General features: G+C 45.7%; 1 protein-coding gene across 1 annotated transcript; it reads left to right on the top strand.

The window, feature by feature from the left end:
• Window positions 1-5,543: 5,543 nt before the first annotated feature.
• SALL4 (spalt like transcription factor 4) lies at window positions 5,544-22,946 on the top strand. The gene is made up of 4 exons (XM_031433608.2): window positions 5,544-5,736; window positions 14,775-17,111; window positions 17,983-18,263; window positions 20,884-22,946. The coding sequence occupies exons 1-4, from the start codon at window positions 5,607-5,609 to the stop codon at window positions 21,301-21,303; spliced, it is 3,168 nt and encodes a 1,055-aa protein (XP_031289468.1). The 5' UTR covers window positions 5,544-5,606; the 3' UTR covers window positions 21,304-22,946.
• The last annotated feature ends 2,001 nt before the right edge of the window (window positions 22,947-24,947 follow it).

Below are 24,947 nucleotides of genomic sequence, written 5' to 3' on the forward strand. Positions count from 1 at the left end.
ATGTTATCTTTCTCTCATCTGCAGAAGAAACAGAAAAATAACTCAAATCATCCCAACGACTGAATATAAGGTTGTGCAATCTTGAGAGAAAAGTCCAGGATGCAGGGATTTGATTTGGTGGAGGGAGGTTAACAAAGCTCCTCAGAAAAGATAAGATTTTTTTTTTTAACACACGTATAGTTGATGGACAATGTTATGTAAGTAACAGGTATACAATATAGTGTTTCACAGGTTTTAAATGTTATACTCCATCTATAGTTATTATAAAACATTGCTTATATTCCCAGTGTTGTACAATATGTCCTAGTAGCTTATTTTATTATTTTTATTTTATCTTTACATTTTCTAGGTGACTTTATTTTTATTTATTTATTTATTAGGTTTTTGTTGGGGGGGAGGTAATTAGGTTTATTTGTTTATTTTTAGAGGCGGTATTGGGGATTGAACCCAGGACCTTGTGCGTGCTAGGCCTTCCGTCTACCCCTTGAGCTATACCCTCCCCATCTTTTAGTTTATTTAATACATAATAGTTTGTACCTCTTAATCTCCTACCCCTATATTGCCCCCTCCCCCCTCCTCTCTCTCTCCATTGGTTTCTTTTGTTCTATATAGAAGATGAGGATTTGATTGTGATTTAGTCTTTAAAGTTCTATTAGAAAGTATTTTACTATTAAAAAAAAAAAAGGATTAAGTAGATGCTAATATGGCCTTGAAATCAGATTACTTATAGACCTGGTTTCTGAACTCTGGCAAACTGGCATTTGGGGTCAGATGGTTCTTTGTTGTGGTGGGGCTGTGCATTGTAGGATGTTAGCATGATCCCTGGCCTCCACTGAGTACCAGTAACACTCTTGAGTTGCCAAATGTCCCCTCTGGGGGAGGAGGTAAAATCACCCCTCATTGAGGACCACTGCCCTGGACCTAGAGAATCAACACTCTCTACAGCGTGTGAGTGCTCAAGAGTGACCTAAAGACCTGCATGCATGGACCAGAGTGAGCTGAGGGACCAGAAGACCAGTCGAATCAACTTTTTCATTCTTGGTCCATCTCCTCTTCAGCTGAAGACGCTGCAGGAGAAATTCTCGTTTCTGACAATTCATTCCCGCTTTAACGAACTTGCTGGAATAGCTCTATTATTTTTTTCTTTTTTCTTTTTTTGAGCACACAGTTGTGGGCTCTAATATATTAGCAGATATATTAACTGGGAAGACTAATTGGAGCTAGAAATTGTTCAATACCAATTTGGGATTGAAAAAATGGCAACGAGCAGAGAGGTATCAAACTGGGATGGCGGGGGCGGGGGGGATACCATCAGTTAAGTTGTGATTACTGCAATTAGCCAGACTTTGCAATTATAAATCATCCCCATGGAAGGGCCCTGGGCCGGGACACTCAGAAAAGTGGACATTTGGCCCCATAATAAAGCCTTCCCAGTGAATTACAAGCATGATTTCTGAAGCAATTTTAGCTCCACTTCTAAATCTCTAGATTTGAACAGTTGCTTCCACACATAAAGCCTTCCATTCCAAGCAGGCAGATATCAAATCGATGAAAGTCCATAGCCTCCAAAAGGCCGATCCATGTTGAGAAAAAAGCCACTCTTTATACTTCCCGAATCCAAACCTTACATTTCCCAAATTAAATCGGCAGCGGTTACCACATTGGTCCATGGGGCCATTTCCTGGCATGAATAATTAGAGACCCAAAGGGGCAATGCTTTTGCAGCAGCAGACCATGATTTATGGACACCAGCCTTGCCATTCCAGTCTTTTCAAGCTTAAGATGCTGGGAATCCCACACAGGAAAAAACCACACACATAATTATGGCCCTTTCAATGACAGGGACAACCAGACATCTCATCGCTTTCTTCAACACTTCATTCAGACATACTGTGCATTTCATCAAATTCACCCACCCTAAGTGTACACTTGACTGATTTTTAATAAATATATATAGTTGGGCAGCCATCAGTTTGTAGCTGCCTTTTTTCCAATTGTGGTAAAACACACATAACGTGAAAGTTTACTCTCTTCACCACCTTTAAGTGTCCTCTTCAGTGCTGTGAAGAGCATTCGCATTATTGTGCGATCTCCAAAACTCTTTTCATCTTGCAAAACTGAAACTTCATAACCATTAAACAATAATTCCTCGATTCTCCCTCCACCCAGCCCCTGGCAGTCGGCCATCACCAATCACCACTCTACTTTTGGTCTCTATGCACTTGACGATGTAGATACCTCATACGAGTGGAATCATTGCAGTATTTGTCTTTTTGTGACGGGCTTTTATTTCTCTTAGCATATTGTCTTCAAGGTACATCCATGCAGGAGCAAGTCAGAATTTCTTTCATTTTTATGGCTGAATAATATTCCATTGTATGTATACACTGCCCTTTGTTTATCCATTCATGTGTTGATGTTTACCCATTCATCTTTCCATCTCTTGGAAAGAACTAGCTTGTAGAAGATCGACACTAATAGGAGAGACTATTCTAATTTGTGTGAGAAAAAGCCAGTTTTAGGAAGGAAAATGTGAACTGAGACTAGAGGCTTAGTAGAAGTGGGCCAGGTGAAGGGAGGCAAAGAGTAGAAGAGAAGAAGTTTCTTGCAGAACAGAGCAGAGGTGGGACTTTGTGGACAGAGTTGGGAGGTCTGAGTTCCATGGAGACCTAGACCCTTAATTGGAAAGTTCCTTAATTCATACGTTCAGCACACAACTGTTAGTACCCATGAGGTGCTGGCAGGAGCTTTATTTTCCGATCAATGAAATGGGAATAAAAAAGGATTTGAATGAGGATGAAATGGGATTATGTATCTCAAATACCCTTACAAACAGTAAAGCCTAGGTGTTCATACACTGCTTGTGGAAAGACAGAACAAGAAGTTAATTTCCCAACAATTTCTGCCTGAGGGCAAACAGAGAGAAGGACTGGATTATATATAAACCCAGGCATCTAACAAAAGGCATTACAAAGTTTAATACCATCCTTTCCAATGATCTTTTTTTTCCCCTCTAACTCTGATCCCATCCAGGTCTTTTGATTGTTTTAAGAATATTAGATAATCCAAAAAGTTACTTGTGATTAGGGACTGGCCTTTGGCCCCTCGCTGCTCCATTCACTCCTCCCCTTTGTTTCAGGGTCTTCATGTCTGGTTTACTAGCTTCTGGCTGTAGCTCATGAGTTGAAGGTAGATTCAAAATGTGTACTGTGTCTTTCTTTTCTTGATATAATATTCATGGAAGGTTTTCCTTCACAGAAAACTTCTCTCTGACTTTATCTGTAGAGTTATTTCCACAGACCCTGGGTGTTTCAGGACAGGCTTAATTTAACATATGTTTTATTTTACCACAATTTTTCTTGTTTAGCTATCTTGTCTATATTCAGCTACAGCTGAAGAACAGGCATTGGGATGTGATAGAAAAATCTTGGAGTTGGGCTTAGCGATTGAGCTCCTCCACCTCCTAATTTAGTCACTTCATGTCCTTGGAGCTCAATTTCCTGATTTTCAAAATGGACAAAATGATGCGGATCTCTCTTGGAAGATAAAATGAGAAAGTGTGTAAATATAGTCTGTGGCAAATACCACGGGCTCAATCAATTATTATTATTATTATCACTTGGAGACTCAAGGGGCACAATTTTACTACATTGTTCTTAGCAGAAATGGCTACCATGTTTTAACTATCACCAACTACAGTAAATAACTTCAATGAAGATTTCCTTAAGCCACAAATATTTCTTGAGCTGTAAACCTACTGTACACGCATTTAGGTTGGTAAATTACATCTCTTCCCTTGCTATCTTACACAGAAAAGGTGTAGGGAATATAAACAGATTAATCAGCAAGGCAGGTGTTAATTGGCTTTTTCACTCAGTATGAGAATTCTAAACAGCTTCCATGTATTATTAAACCAAATTCTTACCTTCCAACTTTGGCTGCTGACTGTAATTGTACCTTTTTTGGTTTAGGAAACTTAACATAAAACAATGCCAAGCATTTTCAAACAGTGACTCAAAAATTAGAGGTTAACCTTTCTTCCTTCAATAAGTTTTTATTGATGGCCAGGAATATCGAAAAGATGATCAAGTTGATTTATTTTCTGCCTCAAGTTGTCCAAACACCCAGGTGAACATATTTATGAGCTAAGCTTTCTATTTTGCTTGCATTCCCAATGAGTTTATAAGAAACTCTTACAAGCTGGGAACCTGATGAATAACTAATCAAGAAAATGCAATGCACAAATGTGGAGGAAGGGTTTATAATTGCACAGTTCCTTACAATGAAGTAAATGTTAAATAAAGATGCCTTCCCAGAGATGCCATGGAAACCAATGAAGACTTAGAAGATTGAAGATTTCATCATTTATTCAACATTTATTGAGCATTTACATCATGCAAGGCAGTTAATGGAATAAAATACAGAGAGATTTACTATATATATATATTATACACACACACAGTTTTAGAAAATTCCAGGCATTCCCCATATCAGGGTGATGCAATCACTTTGAACTATGTATTTTTCCCATAGTAAAGTCCATATTTCAAAAAATTTCCATAATGATTAGTTTAGCAACACCCAGTCACTGACAATGCCTACTGCTGATCCATGAGAGATGTAAAGAGAATTGTCTCAGTAATAAAATGATGTTATCAGACTTTAATGGCTTGTGGGGAAAAAATGCAACTGCGTGTTGTTTTGATATTATCTCTGACTATACTCACTTTTAATCTGCTTTTTCTATGTTTAGTATCCAGTCATTTTAAAGTGAAAAAAACCCAAATCAAGGTCTGTACTGTAACAATAAACCAAACTTTTTGAATATGACTTCTGGAGGCTGTTATTCAGCATTTAAAGGAAATAAATCATGGTGAGGGAATAGTCTGAAATTTTGGAAATTCAAAGGCCAATTTAAGAATTGAGATCGGGTGGGGAAGTTTGAATAGACCACCATTCACCATTCTTCTGGTTATCTCGAAACTCAATTTAAACATTTAAATGAAAAAGAATATGGGAGGGGACAAGGGTCAAATCTGTCTTTTTGTTTTTTGTTTTGTAGATATAAAAATTGAACCAAAATATTCCACTGAAAAGACCTTCCTCCCCGGCTTGCGCGGACATCAACCTTAAAAAAGTAATTTTTGAGCGCACTACCAAATATGCTGGTTCCAGAACTTTTACGGAAACTCCTGGTTTTTAGTAAGAACAAAATTATTTTTCTTTTTCTCTCCAAGGACTCAGATAGCTGAAGCGAGGATGGGTCCCCCTCTGATTTCGTCCACGATCCAGCCAATCTGAGGCCGGATGCTAATTAGTTGCGCTCCCTGGATGAACACGCCTTTGTCGCTTGTAGGGCCGGACTACAAAGCCCAGAATGCCTCGCCCCTCCCTGATCAATGAGGGCTTATTTAAATGATCTCTGAGGTCTTGGACCCAGGCCAATCAGCTGTCAGGGCTCATGATAAATCGCAATGCATTATTGATAATAATAATTACTGGGACATGCGCGTTCCGGCCGAAGGGGGGTAAATTTCCCAACTCCAGGAATTTGTGGCGGAGTGGGCAAATAACCGCGGCTCTCCAGGCGCCCCGATGCTCGCACCATGTCGAGGCGTAAGCAGGCGAAACCGCAACACATCAACTCGGAGGAGGACCAGGGCGAGCAGCAACCGCGGCAGCCGGCCCCGGAGTTTGCAGATGCGGCCCCAGCGGCGCCGGCGGCGGGGGAGCCGGGTGAGTGGGGCTGGGGGCGCACGCCCCGGGCGGGCAGTTTCCCGGACGCTCGCGGGACCCTTGAAGGCGCGGGCTTTGGGGAGCCAGCGGCTTCCACCACAGGTTCTGGAACCGAGATCTGGGGGCTCAGTTCTGAGAAGAGCGGTAGCCTCATTCCCCACCCCCCACCCTCGTTAATTTTACACTTTTACCGCTTTCCCCCTCGTGTAAGTTTCACCCCCAGGTCTATCTCCTCTTATTGTAAAATTGACCCCAGCCTCTTCTCTGTCCCTCTCATTCCTGAAAGGTTCCCTTCTCCTTGTCCTCTGCCCCTCTTAATTGGTTCCACTCCCCTTACTACAAACCTCCCCCCCACTTGTAACTTAGGCTCCCCTCCTCCCTCCTGGCGCCGCTTTTAAAAGAAAGACCCCGGGGGTCCCCACCCTTTCCCTCACCCATTGGGGGCTTTGCTAGGAGGCTGGGGAAGGGGCGCATGCTTGGAAGACCCCCCGGGGGAGGGCGATCTGTTGCACGCGCCCCTCCCGGGCAAAGAGGGGGGCAGGGGCGCGACCTCTCCCCACCCACAGGAGCCGGGGTGCGGGCCACCCGCGCTGCGGAGGGGATTGGAAGTCCCGAAGAGGTGGACGAGAAGGGCATAATATTTCCCTTTTTAAAAATTTTTTTTCTGGTTTTCGCTTTTTCTCTCGGGGCTACGCCGCCTGCCGATCTTCGCCCTAACCTTTCGGGGCCTGACCTCCAGCCATCTTTGATTTCCGACTTCCTAAAAATAACCGCAGCGGGCGGGAGAGGTGCGGGCCCCCAGGGGCGGGGGTCGCGGGAGCAAGGCAGCCCCGCTGGGGTGCACCGACCAGGCTTTTTGCGTGGCTTTTCTAGGGCACCCGGCTTTCCAAAAGCGCGCCCCGGGGCCAGAGGGGAGAGGTCGGGCCAGGGCTGGGCGGTCGCGGCCAGGGCGAGCTCCCGGGGCTGACCCGGCCCACGCTTCCGCGCCGCGCGTCTCGAGGGTCGGGAGGAGTCCAGGACCCCCAGCCCTGTCGGGAGCTGCCGAGCAAACGCCTCTCTTCCTAATCATTTAACCGAGGGGCTTTAGGAGTGAGTCGATTTCCCACTATCTTCCCTCCGTCCTGGCCCGCCAAATTGTCGCCTGATAAGTTTTTAGTGTATGCGTGGGGGGAGGGGGCGTCTTTAACCTCCTCTTGGGCCTTGGTCGCTTCCCTCTCCTCGCCGCCTGCTTTCTAATTTCTCACCTAGTGATGGGGGTGTGCGCGGCAACCCCAGACCTTCCTTGTGCCACAACTCCGATCGGAAGACGGTCGCTACTTTTTGGCCACCATACCCTTTATTTCGGGGAGGCAATATAATAAATTTCCCAAACTTATAAGATACTGTAAATCCTTATCTGCCCCCAAATAACATTTTTACAGGGCAAATGAAAGAGATCGGCTTGACCGAGGGGGCGGCTATGCGTTTTCGGGCGTCGGATGGTCAGGGCAGCGCGCACCCGAGGTCGGAGGAGGTTGGACTCTCTTTGTGCCTTGGGAGGGGGTTGGGGGGGAGAATGGAGAGGCTTGGTTGCCTGGCCCACCTGGAACAAAAGGGTTAACCCTCCGCCCGCCTGCTTCCTCTGGAGAGGAGGGGCTAGCTCCTGGCTCTGACCCCTCCCCTGGTCCTGCTCTGACCTCCTCTTCCCCTTACCCTCTTCATTTTGGGTGGGCGCACTCAAGTGGGGCCTTTGGTGGTATTTGGCACCTTAGGGGGACCTTGTTACGGGGGGCTTGTTAAATTAATGCTGGCTGGAGTTTGCAGTCAGTTAACCCTAGCGCGTTGGGATCTCCGGCCTAACTGTGCGCTCCCTCCACGATTTGGGAGGGGGAGCTGCTATTGATCGCTCGGGTTGGAGTGGACAGCCGAGTTGCGCGCGGGCGCCCCCTGGAGGCCCAGCCTGGAACCTCGCCCTTTGCTGAGAGGCGGGTCCCCTCGCAGGTACCGGCTCACACCTGATGAGTGGGTCAGGCTGGTCCTGGGGGATGTGGAGCGCTAGGCAGGAGCAGGGATGGGCGCCCCTGGGGGACTCTAGTCAGTTGTTTGCGCTATCCCTGGCTGTGCCGGGTATTCTTTACCAAGTCTTTGGAAATCTTGGAAAGAATTCCTTGATACTTGATCCTTGATCCTAGAATGTGTTTCCAGAGCCCCCAGTTGCCACCATGAGACAGAAGATAGTTGTCCCAAGCAGTACATTTCAATGGATGCATTTTGCATTTGAGCAGCCTCTCTGTGTGTTTTTAAAATTTTTGAAAATCCAGTTTAGACTGGTCTTATTTTGCAAAGCCAGTTTGAGACCCACTTGTAAAGAATGCAGTTTTGAGGAAGGAAAATGAAGTCTGGTGATCAATTAGCAGATCAAAAAATCTGCAGGTGGTCGGAGGACTCAGGCCACATATAGGAAAATTAGCATTTTCTCAAAAGAGTTTCAAATGCCTTTTGTGCTAAACTGGATTACAACCTTCAACGATTAAGATTACCAAATTTCAAATAACTGCCTAACCTCAGTTTCTAAACTGAAGTGACCTACATTGGCAGTAAGGATTCTGGGAATAGGGCACTTGAGAGTTCCTATTTTAATTGAGGGAGAGGAAAATCTTGTTGATAGTAGCATTAGTTAATGTTGCAGGCCGACTTTGTGTTTCTATCCGAGTTTCTGAAAGGGAGAGGGGCTGCAACTTGCCCACGGCTCCTCTTGTTCCGTTGAGAAGAAATTGCACAAGTCAACGATAGTTGGGCCCTTCAAGCGTCTCCCGGCTTCCTCTTGGTGGGGAGCTGGGGAGCCATCTTGGGAGGCAGGAGATAGAGCTAGTGCTTCCTCTTAGAATGAAGTTAGGTTTCTAGGTAAGGTTTTTAGAGTGGGTTGTGCATTCCAGTCTGGTTGTATGACATTCAGCTGTGTAACCTTGAGACTGGCTCAGATTTCCTTGAGCTTTTGGGCTCTTCCTCTGTACCGTGGAGATGAAGTGTCCTGTTGAGGTAGTTCCAACTATAAAAGGAAATGTGTGCTGCAAATATGATCAGTAATTATGTTCAGTTTTTATCATGTGACCGTGGTGCTGAATGACCAGTTGAGATAATTATGCAGTTTTATCTGCAGCCTACTGTGTGCCGGACACTAGGCTAGGGACCTCAAGTACGTTATCTGTAATTCTCATTTTTACTCATTGTAGTGTAAACTGTGGCTTCTGGCTACACTGGCTTGCCCGGGGTTTCCTTATCTTGTCTGATTTGCTCTGAATCCCAGAAGCCCTGTTGATCATGGTTTTGGAGAAGTTGGTTATGGGGTTGGATTTTCTATCCGTTTCTTTGGTGAGGCAGCCATGGTGAAGGTTTGGCTGGTTGAGTTTGATCTCTCCTCCCTTTTAATTTTTGAGATGTGCCTTTGCAGGCTTTAGATTACGAGGTCCTGGGAAGCAAGTTGGAAATAAAGGAGAGCTTGTATTTGGTGTTCTGGGCGTCACTGCCCTGGAAAAGATGATGGGAAGAGAGTTCAAGAAGTTCGTTAACCTGCTGTGCTTTTGATTATTGAAAGAAGCATCTAAACAATTTTAGAAGTCTCTAAATCCAGACAAGAACTGCATCTCTGGTCACTGCCATCCATTCTCCCCCCAAATTTCAAGTATGTCAGGCTTTGTTCTAGGGGGCTCTGGAGAAGGAGGGAACAAAAGCTCCTGCTTGCATGGAGTTTACAGACTGCTTAAAATGTGAGCTTCAGTTGAGGCCAAATGGGACTTATCTCTACAGCATACATAGCAGCTCTCACACACCTTAGTCCCAAAACACTGATTCTTTTACTCCTTTTTTCCCCCCTCTTTTCAACAGTCTCCCTGAATTTTGATCCAAGACCGTTTGGAACAATTTCTTACACCTTAATTAAGTAGAAACTTAATTACAGCTCTCATTTGCCACCTACAAATTGAGTTAAAGGCGTATTCTTAAGTGTTTCTCCCGGATTGCTGAATTCAGATGTAAAATTAAACGGGGGTAAAACGGCACCTTCTTCAAACTGGTTCAGGACTTAAGAACATCTCAGTTTCCTTTTGTTTTTTGGGGGTAAGCAATTATCCTGCGGGTGGGGGTAGGGTAGACGATATTATGTGCTTTAGATAATCTACTCATTGTAGTTCTTTTAATATAGGAGTGGGGGGAGAACAGATAAGCCTGAGGGACAGTGCTTTTCTCAAGATACACAGGTTTGTTTTTTAAGCATTTTCACCAGCTCCAGAATTTGGCCTCTAGGAGATGAGCCTTTTCTTCCCATACAATAGTAAGAGTATTTTCTATCCATTTGGCAGTGATTGAATCTAAGACCCCTGCTGGGTTTGCTGCATTCTTCCAACTTATTGGATAACTAGATGCTGAGAGATAACATTCCTAAAATTCGGAGTGGGGGTGGGGTGGAAGGATGGAAGGTCTAGTTGCTGTGTGATCCCTCTGAACTTTGCTTTCTCCTTTTGGAAGGGTTAACTTAAACATACCCAGCAATTGTTCATAACAGAGTCCTCTTCCTCTTTGGCAAATACGCTCTCAGTGTTTGCCAGTGGTGGTCTGGATGGAGAAGTACTTTTTACTGCGCCAGCAAACAGAGCTCCTGCTGTTTTAAGACTCAAGTGGGATGTTCCCAGTATTGCTTCGAGGCTGCAGAAGAGGCGAGCCTGTGTATACAGTGAAGGCAAACTGGTATTCAGGTTGTAAATCACTCTTGGGAACTGTGGGATCCTTCTCCGGCAGGGAGCTTAACCTTTTTTGTGCCACAGCCCTCTTCTCAACAGAATGTATTTAATTAAATGCGTAAAATGAAAGACATAGAGATACCAAGGAGATAAATTGCCTTGAGATATAGTTATCAAAAATGAAAATATTTGTGATAGGGTAACATGTGCTTTTTTACGAAGACAATAAGTAAGATCTAGCAGTCAGTCCAGTAACCAGAATTTCTGGTAACGCAACTACATTAACACCATATGAAGGTGACGATACACGCGCAGGTTCTGCGAATACCACCCTGGTCTGTGCCCCACGTCCATGATTGAAAGAAATGTTAAATTTTGGTTCAGCTTAGTGAAAATAAGGTTGCCATTTTTTTCCTGTCCAGTTTCATGGACCCTGGTTTAAAGGAAACCTGCTCTAGAAAGCATTTTCAGTGAGGGAATATTGTCCCCAAGGGGGTGAAAATTGTGTTTTTGGGGGAGGGTGGAACAAAAACGTTTATTGATGTTACAGTGGTTTGTGGCCTTCCAAAGGACCACTGTGTGTAAAGTGATATACAACATATTTGTAGTATTAAAATTTCATGGTGGAGGGTGATTAGGAGAAAAATGCTTTAAAAGCCTTCACAGAGGGGTAAAATGGAAAAAAAAAAAAGTTTGAGAAACTGCTCCAGAAGGAGCAGTTATAAATTAGGTGACTGACTTTGGTACCCCTCTTAAATAGTACTGAAGAACACAAACCCTGCTCTTGGATTTCTAGCTAGCAGTATGGCACCTTGAGTGAGTTATTTCTCAGCCTCAGTTTCCACATTTGCAAATTGGGAACAAAAATGCTTGTGTATGTGGCTACAAAGATAAATGAGTTAAAGTGTAAGTGCTTCGTTGCTGTTGATAGAGGATGGTTGTAGTTTTTTGCTTTGGCCCTTAAAAAGAGGAACGGGCATTTGTACACGGGCTTTGTAAGAGATTTCCAGAAGTAGAATGACTGAGACGAGGGTGTAACATGCTAGTTAAAAAGAAGCCGCTGAAGTACAAAACTGTATACATTTTAAGCTTTCTCGTCCACCTTGGGCTGGTGCTCCAAGAAGTAGAGAGGGGTTACAGGGTCTTTTATTTCAGAAGTTTCCCGTGTTCACATTTACATCTTTATCCCCAAACACAAAGGGGAGCACATTATATATACATCCTGTCCTCTACCCCTTTTTCCTTCTCTTGAAATAAATCTCGGGTGGTTGTCCTTAGAGCAAGCACACATAATAAAGACCTGCTTATTTTCTTAGGCTGCAAAGTACTCATCTTTGTTCCGGTGCCCTGAATTACTTCATCAGACCCATGCCGGTGGACCAGAGGGCAGGGCATCCATTTTTGTGGAGTCTGTTTGTTAACATGAGACCTGTATTCTGGTATCACAGAAAGTAAACCCCCTCACAAGGGAACTGCTGGGTGCAAGGAACATTACACTAGAATTAATATGGTGTTGGTGGATGGTGCTCTGAAGACGTTGTATCTCTTTATATGCCGTGTGTATTTACCTCCCGAGAAACTTAATAAAGTTCCATTTCTAAAGTTCTTGATACATAATTGCCAGAATTGCTCTAACACCCCCACAGGCGCCGCCTTTACCTCTTGGGAAAGCATAATAGTAGATACTATCTCAAGGGTTCTGGGAATTGACGAGCGCTTTTAACTTGATTCTTGGAAAGATGATTGTTTTGAGGTATTGGGGCTGGAAGGAAGTACCTACCTGTTGATCTCCACATGGAAGTGGCGGTGGGTAATTTGGTTCTCACTTAAACTCTCCCCATCCCTCAGCACCCCCCCCACCCCCCTGGTTTCTGTAAGAGAAAAGACAGTTGTGGTCTCAACAGAAGAAACACGCTACGATAGGAAGTATATGAAGGAAGTGTTCAAAAGGAAGGTCTGGGTCCTGTAAGCTTGGGTTTTGATATTGGTGCAGCAGTTTACCAGTTGACTTGCTTGGGGGAAGTTAATATCCTTGGTGCCTCCATTTCCCCCTCTATTAAGGGTAATAGTCTCTACCTCCTGGAGTTGTGAATAACATACAAATTTCCACGTGGTACATAGTGAGTGGCCAAAAGTTATCTATGACTAGGTTTTCTTTTTCCCATATTGCTTTGGACGGATCACCACTGCTTGCGTTGGTGGGGCTGATGTCTGATAGGATGGGATTAGTAGTTGCAAGCAGGGGGCACCTAGAGGTTCGGGTCAGAACCGCGCGTGGCTATCAGGCTGCTCATCTTCTCATTGTCGGACCCGCTAGCCCCTGCCTTGCACATAGGAGGAGGGGAGCATGGTGAAGTGAGTAAAGCATTGGATGACTGTTGTAGGTCTGACCGTTTTCAGCAGCCCTAGTTGTCCAGCTGCTAATCAGCCGCAGAGGGAGAAACGATGGAGAAACTAATGTTTACGAACACCTTCAGTATCTGCCCTTTCCCCAGACCCTACGAGGATGCCAGGTGCAGAGCAAACTCAACAAAACTCTTAAATTAATCACACCCCTAAACCCAAGCGTCTACCTTATGAGCTTGTTATGATGGTACACATTTACTAGAAGTCCCGAGGGGTAAGCCCATTGTGTCAAACCTGTTACTGACGACTGGCCCTCTTTTCTTTCTCCTGGCCCACCCCCCAACTCACACACACCTTGCAAAACTTCTGACCATTACCCAGTCTGAAATGAGGGAAGATTAAGCCAGTTGATTAAGGCCATGCTACGCAAATGTAAAAGAGTGAGTGTTTGAAAGTCTGTTGAAAACTAGGGGTCTTTCTCAAGAGAAATACTTTGTTTCAAGATCAACCCCTTCCCCAAATTGTTGACTGACTCCTCAGTGTTGAGAAATAGAAATCACCCAGGAAGACATAGAGAGGCAAGATAAAAATAGGTTAGTTTGCTTTAAAAAGTGATCATTTTATTTAAAAAAATATAAGTGGATCCTTCCTGGCCTTTTCCCCCATGCATTTGCTCGTTTCAAATAGGTCTTTGCTTTAAACAAAAATGGTAACAGGTTACGTGCTGTTCTGTAACCCGCTTCCACCTGACTGCTGTCTCCCTGTCAGGAGAGGTGGAAATTCTGCATAGTTTTTGCACTGTGGTGAGACCAAATTTGATCTTTTTTTGTGGCTATGAACATGTCTGTAGAACATACCCTTCTTCCTGCATAGATCTTTGTGTACGTGTGCAAGTGTCCGGGGCTTAGATCTGAACACCTGGGGTCTCTGGGCCTGCAGTGTGCCTGTAGGACTTGTCAGGGTGTACACATAAGAGGATAACCAGGAAATGAGAACGATAAAGTAGCCTAGAGATTCTCCCGCCACCAGGACCCAGGTGTCTGGTTAAAGCACTGTCTCAAGACAGGCGTTTTAAGGTACAGACTAGTACTCACCGTGAAGGAAATAGGACCCAGTCGCAAATCCACAGAGCAGTCATTTTTTAGGGCTGTAGCTGCTCAGGGTAGGGCTGCTGTTTGATTTTTCTATAACAGCAGTAGAAGCTGCAAATGGAAGGTGAGGAATAAAATCCAGCCTTCCCATCCCTTCCTTGCCTTCTGTCTTTATGTAATGCTTAACCCTGTGAATGTTCTGGAAGACATTTCTGTAGGTTTTTTTCCTAGTCTAGAAGGGCTAGTCTAGTGAAGTCTTTATCTTAAACACACAATCTTTTCTTTTTTTCTATATATGAAAATATTCCTCAGAATATCTGCCTTTAACAAATGGTATGGGTTTTCCCAGGACTGCCTTCACAAGCTGGCACAAACCAGGTGGCTTAAGGCAAACAGGTTTATTCTCACAGTTCTGGAAGCCAGGCACTTGAGTTTAGGTATGGGCAGGCTTGGTTCCTTCTGCAGGTTCTGGGGCCTCCCTGCCTTCTCGTGACTTCCAGCCATCCTTGGCTTAGAGCCGCTTACCTCCTGTGCTGTCTTCACATAGCCTTATTCTCTGTGGCATCTCCTTTTTCTCTTTAAGGACACCAGGCTTTGGGCTTGGGACTCCCCCTAATTACATTGCCAGTGACCCCCTCTCCAAAGAGGGTCACACGCACAGGTGCAACGGTTAGGACTGGACATTTGCAGGGGGGGGTTATAATCTGACCCACAACCTACGTGGTTGGTTCATTGAGACTCTGGATGCCTCGTTCCCTTACACAGTCTTCTGTGTTTTGGGACACAGATCATGAAGACCTATGTCGTGTGAGTTGTGGTTTTTCCTAAGAAATTGCCCTGTGTCCTCTCTTGGGTGGAGTTCTTAGCTTTTTCTTTCTCGTCGCAGGTGCTCCAATGAGCCACCCAGGGAGTGGTGACGACACGAATGTGGACGGAGCGGTCACAAAGAGGCCTCGGCGGGAGGAGACTCACATCTGTGAGAAATGCTGTGCCGAGTTCTTCAGTTTCTCGGAGTTCTTAGACCACAAGAAAAATTGCACTAAAAATCCACCTGTCCTCATCATGAACGACAGCGAGGGGCCGGTGCCTTCAGAAGACTTCTCCGGGGCTGTGCTGAGCCACCAGCCACACAGTCCCAGCAGGAAGGACGGTCACAGGGAGGATGGTGGCAGCTCAGGGGACACGAAGGAGAAGCCGGGGGCAGAGCCGGTTGTGTACTTGAAGACGGAGGCCGCCCTGCCCCCCGCACCCCAGGACATAAGCTATTTACCCAAAGGCAAAGTGGCAAACACCAACGTCACTCTGCAGGCGCTGCGGGGCACCAAGGTGGCCGTGAACCAGCGGAGCGCGGACGTGCCGCCCGCCCCCCTGCCCGGCGCCAGCAGCATCCCCTGGGTGCTCGAGCAGATCTTGTGCCTGCAGCAGCAGCAGCTCCAGCAGATCCAGCTGACGGAGCAGATCCGCGTTCAGGTGAACATGTGGGCCTCCCACGCCCTCCACTCCGGCGTGGCGGGGGCCGACACCCTGAAGACACTGGGCAGCCACGTGTCCCAGCAGGTTTCGGCGGCCGTGGCTTTGCTCAGCCAGAAAGCGGGAAGCCAAGGTCTGCCTCTGGACACCTTGAAACCAGCCAAGCTACCTCACGCAAACATCCCTTCCGCCGCCAGCTCTGTGTCCCCCGGGCTGACGCCCTTCGCCCTGAAGCCAGATGGGACCCGGGTGCTCCCCAACGTCCTGTCGCGCCTCCCGGGTGCATTGCTACCTCAGGCCCCAGGCTCTGTGCTCTTCCAGAGCCCCTTCTCCACGGTGGCGTTAGACCCGTCCAAGAAAGGGAAAGGGAAGCCACCGAGTGTGTCCCCGGTGGATGTCAAACCCAAGGACGAGGTCCTCCACAAGCACAAGTGTAAGTACTGTAGCAAGGTTTTTGGGACTGATAGCTCCTTGCAGATCCACCTCCGCTCCCACACCGGAGAGAGACCCTTCGTGTGTTCTGTCTGTGGCCACCGGTTCACCACCAAGGGCAACCTCAAGGTGCACTTTCATCGACATCCCCAGGTGAAGGCAAACCCCCAGCTGTTTGCTGAGTTCCACGACAAAATGGCGGCAGGCAATGGCATTCCCTATGCAGTCTCTGGTCCTGTCCCCATAGATGAATCCAGCCTCTCTTTAGACAGCAAGCCTGTCCTTGTGACGGGGACCCCCAGTGTAGGGCTACCTCAGAACCTCTCTTCGGGGACTAACCCCAAGGACCTCATGGGGGGCCCACTGCCCAATGACCTGCAGCCTGGGCCTTCTCCAGAAAGTGAGGATGGATCCATCCTATCTGGGGTGGGGCCAAACCATAACTCCCCGAGGGTTGGTGGCTTCCAAGGGAGTGGGACACCCGAGCCAGGGTCAGAGACTCTGAAATTGCAGCAGCTGGTGGAGAACATCGACAAGGCCACCACTGACCCCAACGAATGTCTCATTTGCCACCGTGTCTTAAGCTGCCAAAGCTCCCTCAAAATGCATTACCGCACCCACACCGGGGAGAGACCGTTCCAGTGTAAAATCTGTGGTCGAGCCTTTTCCACCAAAGGCAACCTGAAGACGCACCTCGGGGTCCACCGAACCAACACGTCCACAAAGACACAGCATTCGTGCCCCATCTGCCAGAAGAAGTTTACCAATGCAGTCATGTTACAGCAGCATATCCGGATGCACATGGGCGGTCAGATTCCCAACACACCTCTGCCGGAGAATCCCTGTGACTTTACGGGTCCTGAGCCAATGATGGTCAGTGAAAACGGAAGCGCGAGTGCCGTCTGTCACGATGATGCTGTTGAAAGCATCGATGTAGATGAAGTCTGTTGTCAGGATGCCCCCAGTAGCTCCTCGAAGGTCCCCATGCCTCTTCCCAGCATCCACTCAGCATCACCTACTCTGGGGTTGACCGTGATGGCTTCCCTAGATGCCCCGGGGAAGGCAGGTCCAGCTCCTCTCATCCTGCAGCGGCAGAGCAGCCGAGAAAACGGTTCGGTGGAGAGTGATGGCCTGACCAACGACTCCTCATCCTCGGTGATGGGAGACCAGGAGTATCAGAGCCGAAGTCCAGACGTCCTGGAGACCGCGTCCTTCCAGGCAGTCTCCCCGGCCAATAGCCAAGCAGAGAGCATCAAGTCTAAGTCTCCTGATGCTGGCGGCAAAGCAGACGGCTCCGAGAGCAGCCGCACTGAGATGGAAGGTGATAGAGCTTTGGATTTAACTTATGTCCGTTTTGGGCACAAGGTCGTCCAAAAGGAACCTGGGTGGAACTTGACAAGTGGAGAGAGTGGTATATGTGAACTAGCTCCTCTGTAGGGCCATTAGCCTTTCTGTGTGCACCTCTGGATAGAGGGGAATAATAACTTCCTCTATCATAGCGACATGCTTTTACTTATGATGGTTCGTGCAGACTGGGTATGGATAGTGTACTTGTTTTTGATTGGGTTTTATTTGTGTCTGAGCCCTGTGGGGACATAGGGGTGATCTTACGTAATCGTTCTGGGAAAGTACTATTTGGGAAAGTGGGCTCTGCTTTTTGGCCAGTGAGATAAGCCATAGTTCTTTGATTCTGAAATCCCACTCCCTAAGGCAGGGTTCACAAATGAATGACTCTTCACAAATGAATGAATGGTTCACAAATGAGGGAGAAAAAAAGAGTGTATCCTATTTTAAGTGGACATATAAGTTGTGGGGTGTCTGTTGATGGCATTAATGGTAGAATGGGAGAAGAGTGACGTTGTAGAACTGGTTCGGAAGATGGCATTGGGCTGCTTGAAAAGTAACTTCATACAGGAATTTGAATTTTCAGTTTTGCATTACATGTGTTTCCAGGTTTCCTGTAGCTTTATAAAAAGCCAAAATAGTGAAATTCTCTAAGTGTCTGAGTCATTATTCTCTGTGCAGGCAGACAAGTAAAAGGACAGCTCCTTCTGGGATGTGAAGTTCCTAAAAGCCATTTCAGGCTCTGGAACAGTGGGACAGTTGTTCTTAAAGCTCCTTGTTTGGTTTGAAGCATGAATGACTGTGGGATGATAAAGGTCTGGGATTTTTTTTTCTTCTATACATACCAGGTCGGAGCAGCGTTCCGTCAACATTTATCCGAGCCCAGCCAACCTATGTGAAAGTTGAAGTTCCTGGTGCATTTGTGGGTCCTGCGACCATGTCCCCAGGTATGACACCTCTGTTAGCGGCCCAGCCCCGCCGTCAGGCCAAGCAGCACGGCTGCACGCGGTGCGGGAAGAACTTCTCGTCCGCCAGTGCTCTTCAGATCCACGAGCGGACGCACACTGGGGAGAAGCCGTTTGTGTGTAACATATGTGGGCGAGCTTTCACCACCAAGGGCAACTTAAAGGTGAGTTTCCTTAGGGTTTCAGCAGGGCTGGGGGCTCGGTGTTAGGGCAGCATCCTTCATCCATGATGAATCCTTCCATTAAGACCAAATGGGGGGGGGGCAAGGAAGGCATAGCTCAAGTGGTAGAGAGCATGCTTAGCATGCATGAGGTCCTGGGTTCAATCCCCAGTACCTCCTCTAAAAATAAATAAATAAACCTAACACCCCCCCGCAAAAAAAAAAAAAAAAGACCCAATGGGGTATTCCATAGTCCTGTCTCACAGCTGGCTCTTGAAATAGTCTTTGAAAAGAAATATTCTTTCTCACAGTAGAACATCTCTGAAGTTGGAGTGCTAACTGCAGTCAGTACCTGTAATTGGTGATTTTCTTCTCATCTTGGTGGCACGTAAAATGATGTATCTTACAAGTCAAGTAATGCTGTCTGGAAACGGGACACGTGCTCTACTTGATGCTCCTGTCTCGTCTCTGAGTGTAAAGTCCATTGTGGGTCGTTTTCCCTCCAGGACTGGGGCACACTGATTTCTTTGAAAACTGATTCAGTAGATGTGTGAAATCAAGTCTGGAAATGGATATTTGTCATGTGATAAATGGATAGCATATGCTGTCAGACTGATGCCCGCGCTGTACGTTGGTTTTTGTTTTCCTGTCCTGCTAGGTTGAAATAAATACCCTGAGTTAAACATAGATAATGCAGTACCACTGGCACTAGAGGGAAAAAGCCTCCAAGTTGTGAGCTGTTCTTTAACACCGAGCAGCTGGATCCTTCCAGGGAATGTTCTATATTTAATATGATATATTCCATCTAAGATTTTAGCTGGGAGATGGGAAGCTCTCCCGGGTGGGAACTGGGGACCCAGGTTTTCCTGTTGGCCCTGCCTCTCTGGTGTGTGCAGGGCATGCTTGTCTGGAACTCTTTTCTCTACCTCTCCTGTGAGTAGACTAGTTGAATTCTTTGTAGTTAGAATAAAGGTTGAAACTTTATCTTAAAGTTGACCTAGAAGACAACGCATGAATTTAGAAATTAAAAAAAATACTCTTTAAAGGACACAGATGAACCCGTACACCAAGAGACAGACTCACAGACATAGAAAACAAACTGAGGGTTACCAGAGGGGGAAGGGATGAGGAGCGATAAATTGGAAGTTCGAGATTTGCAGATACTAAGTATTATGTATAAAATAGATGAACAACAAGGTCCTTCTGTATAGCACAGGGAACTGTATTCAATACCTTGTAATAGCCTATAATGAAAAAAATATGAAAAGGGGTATACATATGTATAACTGAATCACCATGCTGTACACCAGAAATTAACACATTATAAATCGACTCTACCTCAGTTTAAACAAAAAACTTAAATAACCTATATTATTTTAGTTTTTAGTCTAATTGGCAAAAATGTCAGGGGAAGAATATAAATTACTTAATCTCTAATCTCAATTTCCCAAAATATAAAGCTTACATTAGTTCGCAGGCCCTGGGATTAACTTGGGGAAGGTTTGAACCTGCCGTTGCTTTGAGTGTTCCACATTTTGCCTGGAACATCTTAACAGCTACTTAGAGCGATTGAGAGCAAGGTCACTTCTGAGCCCCAATGGGATGGTAACTACTAACTTCTAAGGATGTCAGGGAAGGTGAAATAATAATGCTTGAAACCCAGGACCTACCACATTGTTCAACTCTTTGAAAAGAAGCTGAAAGGGATTTGAAAACTCGAAACAGCCAGACCAGGTAAATAATTGCAGAAGAAGAGGCCAGGCTGGAAAAGCAGTAGGCGGTAGGATCTCCTTCCTCATTGGAAGGAAGAGTCCTCGCCTTGTCTGCCGCCCTGGATGAAAGAACATGCACTCCCCGTGGCTTTGTGTAGCCTTCCCCACAAGGCTTGTTTTTCTTGGCAGCAATGATGATTGTCATTGACACACTGTGTATTGAAGGATGTCGGCTCCATCGGAGCCCCGGGGTCTCTTGTTTAAAAATTATTTAACTCAAGTTTTTATTCAAGCAATTGTAGATTCATACAAAAGGAGAAGTCATACAGAGATGCTTACACACACTTTGCTCATTTCTCCCAGTGGCAGAATTTTGCACAACTACAGAATAAATAATAACCAGGATGTTGGTAGTGACGCAACCTACTGGTCTTAGAGATTTTCCCATTTTGCCGTGCTCAGTACTTGTATGTAGTCTGTACCATTTATTACCTGTGTAGGTGTGTGTGTTCACAGATTGTGACCCTAGCACTTGAAACAACACTGCTGGGTAGTAGCTGTTCATTTATGTGCACAGGTGAACAGTGGGGTGGGGACACATTGGAGTGTGCATTCCCCACCTCAGTTCCTCTTTCTTGCCTCTAGGCGGGAATTTGGGCCCATTGTTGCTAGATGATCTGATTTTTCTTTTTTTTCTTCTCCAAGAGAATAAGTATCTGGATTTTTTTTAACATATGAAGTCTAATTTTTAAGCATAAGTTATACTAAAATGCTGTTTTAGTCGACACGAATTCACCTCGTTGTTTGTGGTTTTGTTCAACCAAATTCACATGCAGACCTTAACTGTGGTTTGCCAACAGGCAATCAGATCTGTTTTGGTGGAAACCTTTCTTCTGTCCCTCCATCCGTAGGTCCATTATATGACGCACGGGGCCAACAATAGCTCGGCCCGCCGGGGGCGGAAGCTGGCCATCGAGAACACCATGGCTCTGTTAGGGACAGACGGGAAGAGGGTCCCTGAGATGTTTCCCAAGGAAATCCTGGCCCCTTCGGTGAACGTGGACCCTGGCGTGTGGAATCAGTACACCACCATGCTCAACGGCGGCCTGGCCATGAAGACCAACGAGATCTCCGTGATCCAGACCGGTGGTGTCTCTCCGCTCCCGGTGTCCCTGGGGGCCGGCTCCGTGGTGAGTAACACCGCGCTCTCCAAGATGGGTGGCTCCCAGGCCGCCGTCAGTGCAGATGCGGAGAAGCCAGGAGCTGTGGACAGCGTTCCCAAACACCAGTTCCCTCACTTCCTGGAGGAAAACAAGATCGCGGTCAGCTAAGCTAAAGGAGAACGCACGTCGATGGAGAAATGCAGACCAGTGACCTCTCTAGACCTGTCTGTACCTTTTCTGGTTTTTTGTTTTTTAAAGAACCCATCTCCTCCTGTTTTGTTTTGTTTTTTTAACTGATGTGCAAATAATGTTTACAGTGGTGACCACAACCTCAGGCAAGTCCTACAATCACGATATTGCTATGCTGCTTTGCAAAAACAGAAACAAACAAAAAGAAAAATCGAAAAAAAAATTCATACTAAAACAAATACAGACTAGTATTTTTTTTTTTAATTTTGGAAAGAAGCGGGTCTTGCAAAGTAGTTTTGTTACTTGCGACAAACTATACATAAAACCTTTGTACAACCTAGAGTAACTATTTCCAAAGACTGTCACCTGTTTCAAGTTGGAAACTGTTAAACCACCATGAAAAAGACAACGGTTTAGCCTGTTTGGGGGGTGGGGCGGGTGGAGGGCACTGTATACTTCGGTGACTGTATGCGGGTAAATGGACAAGGTCTGCTGTCTTAATTAGGGACCTGTTTTGTATTCTCCCAACCCTGTACCCATCTTTTTTTTTTTTTTTTTCCTTTTTTGAATGTACTTTTTTTTTTTTTTTAAACCAAGGTTGTAGAATTCCAAAATGTTTTCAGCCTTGGAACCTTAAGTAGGATGCCGTCAGATGGACTGCTTTGAGTCCTTAGAGAGTCAACGTGTTGCTGCTTATTTAAGTACAGTTCAGTTAGAGCCCCAAGAGTGCCAACATCCCCCCTGAGCTTTCCAGATGCCTTCTTCTTCCTAAAATCAGGAGAGGTGAACACCTGTGCGGGGATCTCAGGTGACTTGATCAAGTTCGCCAGTGCCTACTCTGTCAAAGAGCTGGGTGTTCATTCTTGAAACAAACCCATGGAAGGGCGTGTTTTCTTATTATTTGCTAATAACTTCTTATGCTAATTTTTACCAAAATTTCTTTGATTGCAACTCATGCCAAGTAATTATGAAGTTTGTTTTTTTCCCCCTTTGGAGTATTGATTGCATGAAGGCTACCAAGTTGGAGCAGGCAAGTCCTGGATGTGAAAGCTTTAATTTATCTACCTCATTTATTTGTTATTTTTGTAGCTAGAGTCTCTGTTTCCCTATTTGATGACCGCTGAAGTGTTCCTAGGCCCTGTCTTAAAACCTAAGAGTTGATGTATTGGTGGGAGCAGCTGGACATTCAAGGTGTTTTTTGTGATTTCTTTTTTTTTTTTTTTCCTCAATCCCCTTTTTGTATCTGTCAGATGGAGCAGACCACGGAGCGTTAGTCTTAACGATTTAACCAGGAAGGAGAGAGGCCCACGTGTCTGGGTGGAGAAGTCTTTGCCCCTCTATGTGGAAAAGTGGGTGGACTGCTATCAAAAGTTTGTCTCTTGGTAATTGCACCTGACTTTAGGATCCAAAAAAAAAAAATTTTTTTTTTTTTTTGCCAAGTTGTGCCTTTCCTTCTGGAATTGTAAGTGAACACAATACTAGAACCTGTTTACACTGTGAAGCGGATATTGTTACAGAAAACACACCAGAGGCTTTCTCACTTGTCAAGCTAATAATGCCTTGTGAATGTATGATCTACGGAGAAACCCCTGTAGTTTTACCTGCTGATGCTGTCTGTCTGTTGGAGAATAAATTTTGGATGGTTCTTTTTTTCCCCACCAGGCGTGTCTGTAAGTTTTTCTGGTAGTTTCTGCTCTAAACCTGAGACTCCTTATTTGACAGTCACTTCCAGCTGCCTTGGGACCCTCTGGGTCCCGGAATTGAAGCCACACATCTGGTTACATCCCTGCTGGACTCACTACAAGCACACAAACTTACTTGCTGGCTGGTATCTTTCCTTTTTAAGGCATTTTATTAGAGTCCTGTCCTTCAAGAGGACTTTTGCTCATGACCATGGAAAGCTTATCACGCTGTAGATTATCCCACATCTCAACCCTTCCTACCCTGGTACAAGTCACTGGGCAAAGTGATAATATTTTTAAATCATCGCATACTTAAAGGGCTGGCTGCTTGGAAGGGGATGGGCTGAGAGTCACACAGAGGGTAGCATTGAATTCCAAGGGAAGATTCTTAGGGTGATGGGGAAGGTGCTCCTTGAGAGACATGAGGACAAGACCATGTTAATGTCCTCCCGGCAAAGTACCCTCTTGCCTTTTGCTGTGTTTGTGAACCTAATGGCAAGAACGGGCATCAGCCTCGTGGCATCGTGGATGTGGGTGACACGGCATCCTGGAAAGGGTTCTCTTGACCTCCAGGAAGGGTCTGGCAGTTGTGCTTCTGTGGCCTTTGACCTGATGTGAGCTCTGCGTGTCAACTTCCTTTGCTGGTGGATACCCTCCTCCCCAAGGTTTGTCTGTTCTTTGACCTCAACTCCTCTAAATTTAGGGTGAAGCAGCCACTCTCTTGACTCAGAGCAAAATAAGCACAGTCATTTAGGTAACTGAACTGGAAGTACCTAAACTAACGGGCCCTAGTCTCAGGTATCTAGAATTTTCATCCTTTTTCACACTTGATACTAACCTATAGTTTAATGTCTTTCTAGATTCGAATATATGAGGATTGTTGTACTTAAGTGAAAAATGTTTCCCCTTCCTGCGTATTTTAGATATCTTTCCAAGGTGAAGCCCATTTCTGGCTCTTCCTTCTTAAAATATCTGCAATTAATACAAAAATGTTTAATCAGCTATTGCTAGACAGTATTCATGTTTCCTTCCGATGCTTTTATTGAATGATTTTGATCATCTTTGGTACAGTTTTTTGTTTTTTCTTTTTTGCATTTGAATTAACTCCAGGGTGAATTCTTGAGAAATTGCTGGGACAGAGATTATGAATGTTTCCATGTGTTTGTGGTGGTTTCTGTGTGTGTGTGTAGGTGTGTGTAGGGCTGTCTTAGCCCTAATCTTTAAAGCCGATTCTCGAAAAGTAGGTTGTGATGCAAACATCACCCTAGTGTAGTGAGTCCGGAGTTAGGACACAGAAGGTACGTAGTACAGCTGCCCTAGAACTTACCTGCCTGCCTTCTTGGGTCCTCCTCTGTGGGTTCTGTTTATTCAAAACTGATTTCCATACTTGGTAGACGATATAAGGGAATCTCAGTAGTCTCGACTTTAAGAATAAACTTCCAGTTATACGTTAATTATATCTCCATAAAATGGCAAAAAGAGTAAAGGTCCATCTTCCCTGCTGGCCCTCTGCCTTCAGTTGGCACCCCCAGAACCGGTCTAAAGACAGGTGTCCTGGGAAAGGATTTGTTGCATCGCATAGGGGCATTTGCAGAGGACCTGGAGAAAGCCTGGGATGGGCCCACCTCCAACTGGAAAAGTTGCACCTTTTTGGCAACAGAACTTGGCCAGGAGCCATTGACCTGACCTGATCAGGGTCTGGGGGAGGTGATTTTTTTCAGCTTTCCATCTGACCCTGCAAGGTTGAGTCAGGTGTCAGTTTAGCTAAACCACAACATCAAGGAAGGTGTTGAAATATCTGCACATTTACAGGAAGCCCTTCAGTAGAGTTTCACAGACAACTCCCCCAGCAGCGCGCCAGTTGTTGACAACTCAGCAGTTCGCTTGGGCCCAAACAGGAAAGTTATAGGTCAGGATACACAGAAAGTCCAGAAGCAGAAT

The sequence above is a fragment of the Camelus dromedarius genome, chromosome 18 (assembly GCF_036321535.1).
Source record: "Camelus dromedarius isolate mCamDro1 chromosome 18, mCamDro1.pat, whole genome shotgun sequence".
NCBI classification, from domain to species: domain Eukaryota; kingdom Metazoa; phylum Chordata; class Mammalia; order Artiodactyla; family Camelidae; genus Camelus; species Camelus dromedarius.

What these genes read in the sequence shown, in the direction of transcription:
- SALL4 (XM_031433608.2), top strand. Translation starts at nt 5,607, where the DNA reads ATGTCGAGGCGTAAGCAGGCGAAACCGCAACACATCAACTCGGAGGAG. An exon ending in GCCGGCGGCGGGGGAGCCGG is followed by an intron (nt 5,737 to 14,774) that starts GTGAGTGGGGCT and finishes TTCTCGTCGCAG; the next exon opens with GTGCTCCAATGAGCCACCCA. An exon ending in CAGCCGCACTGAGATGGAAG is followed by an intron (nt 17,112 to 17,982) that starts GTGATAGAGCTT and finishes TATACATACCAG; the next exon opens with GTCGGAGCAGCGTTCCGTCA.